Below are 6896 nucleotides of genomic sequence, written 5' to 3' on the forward strand. Positions count from 1 at the left end.
AAACCTGCTGGGTTCAATTCCATTAACTGAACTGAAAAACTGATTAATTGGAATATTTGCAAGTTTGTTTGGTATTCAATAATGTGCAATTTTATTGTGCCTATGAAATGCAACACTTAAAAGGCAAAACTTAAATGTTTTTAAGGGGTAAAAATAGTCAAGCAGTTCAAATTAATTTGATTATTAAGTAAATTTAGATTTCAAGTCTGTAGCAGAGAGTTGAGCTGGATCAAGAACCAGCAGATGTGTAGTCCTCAAGGACCAGGACTGGTAACCCCTAGTCTAAGTCTAGTCTAGTCTAAGACTGGAAAAACCAACAAGCAATTGATACTGTAAATTGAGAAAATTATATTTCACTTGAGAGATTGGTCATCCATTAGGGTTGAAGAGACATTACATTTTAGTCCTAAATTTTAAATTAATTTAAGAATTGACCTGTTAGATTGATCACAATGTGTGTTGTTCCATATCTTTAGAAATAGGCAGTTTATTGGGGATTTACACAATGTAAATGTAATTTGCCTTAAAATGTATGTTATATAATACTTTAGATACATAGTCAGGTATTCATTTATTTGAAACAAGCTGATGAAATGATCTTTTGAATGCACACACTTTACAAATTAAGCTAGAGTTAGGATTTGAATAATGTGTTAATTTAAACTTATCGATATAACTGTGCTTTAAAGTTTGAATGAGCTTTTTGTTAATAATTGATTCCTAGTGTTGACTGCATCAGCTGTTGAGAGTAATACAATGCATATACTGTACGTAGCATTTCCAAAAGCACATGATATGTTATACAACATAGCCCACAAAGATGTTTTGTGGAAAAAGCATGTGAAACATTCTACTCATTTGAGTTCAAAAAGCATTTCAATTAATCAATTAATCAAAAGATTAATCTTTAAGAACTAAGTGGCAGCTTTAAAGTAGTTCAGTGACCTATAATATCTGCTAAACAGTGGTTCTCCAGGACCAGTACTGAAGATTACTGTTTTAAAGAATCATGTGGGTAGATGAAGATAAACATTTCAAAAGCCATGTGATCCCTGCATTTGAATGTAATAATTTGCTTGATTTAATTTAGATATGCAGAAACTCTCAAGCAAACTCTCTCGGGAGCTCAGGAAGGAAGCACAGAAAGAAGTGAAAGGGGAAATAAGCAAAGCAAAGGAACGATACAGGGATAAAATAGAAAAATACATGGCTATGGGAGATTCCAGGTTGGCATGGCAAGATATTAAATCCATGGCCAGTATCACCCACAAGAGTAAGGGTAGTACTGTTCCTGTGTTAAATGGCATAGATGGACAGCAGGTGGCAATGATTTATATGTGTTTTACACCTGTTTTGAAATGAAACCCATAACCACCCCAACCTGTAGTAATGATCTCCCAGTATCTGGTGGGAGTCTATTAAAATGGATTCAGTAGAGGTGCATAAGCAGTTTAGGAAAGTTAATGTGAGAAATAGCACCAATAATGTGTTAAGATAATGTGTGTGGAAGAGTTTTGCAATCTTGTGCAGATCCCCTGTGTGATGTTTTCAGTTTGCTTTTTCCAATGTTCTTAAATCTACAAATCATCCCTTCTCCGTGGAAGAAATCCATCAGCCTAATCCAAAAACTGCCAGGCCAAGTGAGTTTAGCAGCTATAGACCAGTCGCTCTTACTGTAGATCTCTCCGAATGAAAAGTCTGGAGAGATTTCTATAGCAATACATTACAAAGAACACAGGACCTCATTGACACCCTTTGGTTTGTATTCAGAGAAAGGAGGGGGGTAGATGCAATACTCACATTGTTAAATCTGGTCTATCATCATCTTGATCAAGAAAAGGTTATTTGTAAGGATATATTTGTTGACTTTTCCTCTGCTTTTAACACAATAAAACCATTGTTGCTTGCACAGAGAGGCTCAGAAAACTTGAAGCTAAACAGTAAATTGATAATAATAGTCCTAAACTGTTTAACAAATAGGACTCAACAGGTCAAATTGGGGAACTGGTTATCTAACATTGTTTTGTTCCCCTTATTGTATGTTTTTAACACTAATGATGGTAAAAGGAAACACCCATCCTAAATGATTTTACTAAATGGTGTGATGAGTTCTCTTAAAAACAAAGGAGCTCATTTTAGGAAAATTGTAGAAATTGTCAGTGACTACAGGTGCTTGGGACTGATCATAGGCAAAAACCTGAGATGGGACAAATGCTGCAACACAATTAATAAAAAAAAAAATTCAAAGGAAATTAAGCTATTTCAAGCAAGTTAGAACCATTCTAACACTTCTCTTCAAGTCTTTTATTGTACGTGTCTTAACATGCTGTCTCATTTACTGGTTTGATAATATCAGTTCCATTAAATATATTAATCTGGGGAAATTAGTCAAAATAAGTAGCAGATTAATTGGGGGCAAATCAAATCACCACACATATGCTCTACAAACAGGGTGGTACAGTAGCAAAATGTATTACAGATCGTGTCTCTCACCCCCTCCACTGCCAGTTCACACTTCTCCCATCTAGGAGATGCCTTTGAGTCCCCAGGTGTAATACTAATAGACACAGGAAATATTTCATCCCCACTGCAATACCTATTTAAAACAATGAATCTTAACCATCTTCTCCCTTACCTTTCTGTAAAACTGTTGCACTGACTTTTTGGTAGTTAACATTTTGCCTGTCAGTGTGTTGCTATGTTGGAAGTGTGCTGTAAAACGAATTTTGCCAAATGGGACAACAGAGCTAGAATTGAATTCAGATTGAGTTCTGCTCATTAGAAGTGTAACACTAAATGTTATATTTTGGAAAATATTTCCATCTAGTGGAGTGCTATTGTATTGCAGCCCTCAACCCTGTTCTGTTTTTTTCCTCCTCACCCTGACCGCAAGTCGAACATATTTTAAAGATACACATTTCCTCTTGTTGAAGTCAAGGTTTCCTGTTATGGTGCAAAGAGGTGACAGTTCTTAGGTTAATATAGGTAGAGTAGAAGACGCTTGTCCGAGAAAAGTGCAGATACGTTTGAAATCGCAAATGTTGAACGAAGATTAGTTTTACAATTACGTAAATGTGCAGAATTATCGGGTATTAAAAAAAAGCTACGGGGTAAAGTTCATTTTGGATTTTTAAGTGCAAATATTATTATAATGTAAAAGTGCTGCATGGTTTGCGTCTCAAAGGTTAATCGTAAACGTGCGTTTTTAAATGTTGTTAGGCGTTTTTATTATTACCGTAGTTTTCTTACATATATGCTTTAATGAACGATTAAAGTGATTAACCAACAAAAAGAATTAAAAAAACAATGAGGACTCGATACGGTTTATATCAGCAACCATGCAGCAGGATGCTTAATAGTGATGTTAGAATGAGTCTTTTGAAACATAAATTTTCTGCGGTATATTATTGCAGGACGTCTCTATCTCTAGAAACGTTGGTATTCTTCATCTCTTGAGGTGGGATTCGGTGATATGTGGTTTGAATAAGGGGATTTTCGTTTGTAGTCCTAGCCAGTTGATATTAACTAATGCTTATGTAATGGCATAAAAATGCACTTTTTTGGATACTTTAGGGCGAAAAACACTTTAGGCCGCTATTAAATAAGCATTAGAAACACGACAAACACTGTTAGTTCCGATACACATTCACTGCATTTATGTTTATATATATATAATTGTTGGATATATGAGTTACCCAATGATGCAGTGGTTAGCATTGCTGCCTTGCAGTGCTGGGGTTGTAAGTTCATTTAATTCCTGAACTGGGGCGCTGTCTGTGTGACGTTTGTATGTTCTCACTGTGCTGGTGTGAATTTTGTCTGGGTGCTCTGTTTTCCTCTCACAGTCCATGACAAACTGGTAGGTTAATTAGCATCTTGAAAACTGGACCTGATGTGAGTGTTTGCATGTCTGTGTGTGCCCTGCGATGGACTGGTATCCTGTCCAGGACGTACCCTGTCTTGTGCCCACTGCTTGCCAGGATAGGGTCTGGCTCTCCCATGACCCTGAATTGGAAGAACCGGTTAGAAACTGAAGGGATAGGTGTTGTACAGTATGTACACTATTCGTTTTTATTTTCTTCTTTGCTGGTTTATAGTACAATACTATGGTTTATAGACCTGGATTTTACGTGTCAGTAAAAAAATATTATTTTCAGTTTCAGCTGTGGGAGGTGCACCATGGCCTCCCCTTCGCCGCACAACCGCAGCAGGAGCGAGGATGAGGATGACCCAGTGGATCGGATGATTTCAAAGACGGGCTGCGCGGAACTGCACTATGCCGTGCAGGAGTGCATGGCAGAGCACCAGGACTGGAGGAAATGTCAGCGTCAGGTCCAGAACTTTAAGGAGTGCATGTTGGCATTCCAGAAATCCAAAAAAGAGGAAAGCTTACAGAAGGCTCCCACACCATCCCGAGTTGATGAATACAGACACCCAGGATCAGGGTGACAGACACACTGTTGCTCTTAACCAAGTGTTTTGTTTCATCAGTTACGAATTACTGTAAAAACGGTTGTACAATTGGATATATTGTGTTAAGTTGTAAAAATCAAAAATAAATTTCAGAAATAAATTTTCAACATAATTTAACAAAAATGGTTTTGTAATTATTTTATTTTTCTTCTTTTGTAGTTATATTTTCAGGTTAACACACTGACATAATACATCCCAACCCAACTGCTAAACTGTCTCTCTGAAATTATTTTTTAAATTGTATTTACTATTATTTTATTAAATAATGTTGTTTAGAAATTCTTTTATTGGGCTTCTTTTCTCTTAACCTGTGTCTTTCTGTGAATGAACAACATGCCCTTACTACTTTGATGGGAAACTGGTGTAAGTGCAAAAAACAACTAGAATATACAGGTACAGTAAAGAAACATATCGTATGAGGTAAACTGAAATATTTCTTTTGTAATACATGGTTTCAGGAAAATAAGTTATGGTGGAAAATGTTAAATTATAAGTCTCCAAAGTGACAGTTTTAAACAGAATCTAGTTTTAACTTCACCTGATAAATAGTTATTGAAAAAACATTTGGAAACCTCTACTCTTGGATTGATTGGTCATTTATTCAGACCAAAGGAGATGGAAAAATACCATCAAAATGCTGGTTTTAGTAATTAACATTTTCCCCCAAAATAATTTTAAGCTAGCGCTAAAGGGAGCTTTAGAGGTCAGGATACCAAAAATGTGTAAAATGCGTTTATCATGGTTCTTCTGGAAAAACATTGGAAATTGAAAAACAATGTAGTTACTATTAAAGGTGCTGGGCACGGATTGTGGTGGTTTTATTTAAGTAGTGCGTGTGTCAATATAGTATACTTCAGCTATTCAGATTAAAAAAAAAAAATTACTGAGAGGCATTAAAATGCAACAAATGTTATTGATTTCAGTACTCCTCTGTTCCATTTTTAATGCCAGAAACACATTGTGAATATAAAATATAAAAAAACAGTTCCCACTCTTTTTTACAGCTTGTAAAACCGATAGTACAGTATGCTGTTAATACATGGAAGTGGATGGTATTCTGTAACAGAACTGATCAGCCCTTTCTGTTGTTTGAGGAAGCAATAGCAACTCCACTGTGTTATGCTGCAATACAATACAACATAGCTGGTAGAGAATTTTATTCATAGTACGGACTTGTTTAGAGTTCTTGTTTCTTCAGTGCTCCAATGCTGTTGACCATATTATATTCAATTTTTATTACATGGCTCAATTTTGATAGTTTACTGTCATGTATGGTAAGTACATTGTAACTTGTACTTTTTGTTGTAGATTTCTCATAAATTCATGATAATCCACTACCTTGTAACATGCAAGATGTTAAATATAAAAGTGTAATTTAATATGTGAGCATGGAAGCATATTTCTTCATGTGCCTTGTCTTTCTCAAAGCAGTTGTGAACTGGAATATTTCAGAGGTTCCCTATCCCTCCTCTAGCTTTCAAAACATTTCTACATCTTAAACATTTTGGAAATTATTTGTTAGTGTGTGAAAAACTAAGAAATAATGCTGCAAATAAAATCTATCACCAAATAGGTAAATAAATGAAGGCCTACAAAAGCAGTCTGAAAGCGCTGTTTTGTGTTTCCCATCTTTTCAAGTAGCAGTAACATCTGGTAATACACCATATAAAAACCTGGCTGAAAGACATTCTGTGCATTACATCAAAATAATTTATTCTATATTCATGTCTTTCCTGTAGTGTAAAAAAGGGTGAATGTCATGTTTTATATGAAAGAAATATACAGTATTTCACAGAATTTTTTGTCCACGACTTAAAACTGTTATTCAGTCTAAATGCAATAATTTACCATAAGAAAATGAAATTTCTGCCTGATGGATGCCAAAGCCAACATCTTTGTGGACTCTGATCAGCTTGCAATCAAGAAATATTTAAATTGTGTATACAATGTGAATTGCAAAAGGCAACACAACTACTATATAAAAAAGAACAAGTAAAGGTTTCTTTCATGCTGAAAAGAGAAGAAAAGAAACACAATGTTTTTTTTTCGTCTCTTTTCAGCATGGAATAAACCTCTACTTGTTCCTTTGTAGCCTACGCATGTTGTCACAGCTACCTACTTGAACTACTACTGTATATAAAAAGATTCACAGTTGCTTCTCTTGATAGCTTCAACAGTATTTATGCGGCAATTACAAAGAAAACAAAAGTAGAAAAGGGCAGGCCATTTCCACTGTATTGTTCTAAATTGACATTAATACTAAGAGTAAAGACCAAGAGTAAAGATACACTTACTAAGGTTAGGTTATTTTAAAAAGCAAAAACATAATTAACATCATATTCCTATCAAACAATTAATGAAGTGGTTTAACCCTTTTGAATAACTTTTTAACTTGCTCCATTACCTCCTCAGTTTTTAACGTG

General features: G+C 35.1%; 1 protein-coding gene across 4 annotated transcripts; it reads left to right on the forward strand.

Moving 5' to 3' along the window:
- Window positions 1-2882: 2882 nt before the first annotated feature.
- coa4 (cytochrome c oxidase assembly factor 4 homolog) lies at window positions 2883-4596 on the forward strand. 4 transcript variants are annotated; one of them, XM_015342396.2, is made up of 2 exons: window positions 2883-2961; window positions 4158-4596. In XM_015342396.2, exon 2 carries the CDS (start codon window positions 4180-4182, stop codon window positions 4447-4449), a length of 270 nt encoding a protein of 89 aa, XP_015197882.1. In that variant the 5' UTR covers window positions 2883-2961; window positions 4158-4179; the 3' UTR covers window positions 4450-4596. The 4 variants fall into 4 exon arrangements, with proteins under 4 accessions (XP_015197882.1, XP_069045851.1, XP_015197881.1 ...); XM_069189750.1 differs by having other exon boundaries at window positions 2926-3110; window positions 4164-4596; XM_015342395.2 differs by having other exon boundaries at window positions 2927-3110.
- The last annotated feature ends 2300 nt before the right edge of the window (window positions 4597-6896 follow it).

The sequence above is a fragment of the Lepisosteus oculatus genome, chromosome 5, assembly GCF_040954835.1.
Source record: "Lepisosteus oculatus isolate fLepOcu1 chromosome 5, fLepOcu1.hap2, whole genome shotgun sequence".
Classification (NCBI taxonomy): Eukaryota; Metazoa; Chordata; class Actinopteri; order Semionotiformes; family Lepisosteidae; genus Lepisosteus; species Lepisosteus oculatus.

Excerpts from the sequence above, each read along its gene's own strand:
- coa4 (XM_006628409.3), top strand. The coding sequence starts at position 3,907 with ATGTCTGTGTGTGCCCTGCGATGGACTGGTATCCTGTCCAGGACGTAC. Across the intron at positions 4,053-4,157 it reads GAAGGGATAGGTGTTGTACA|TTTCAGCTGTGGGAGGTGCA; the intron begins GTATGTACACTA and ends TATTATTTTCAG.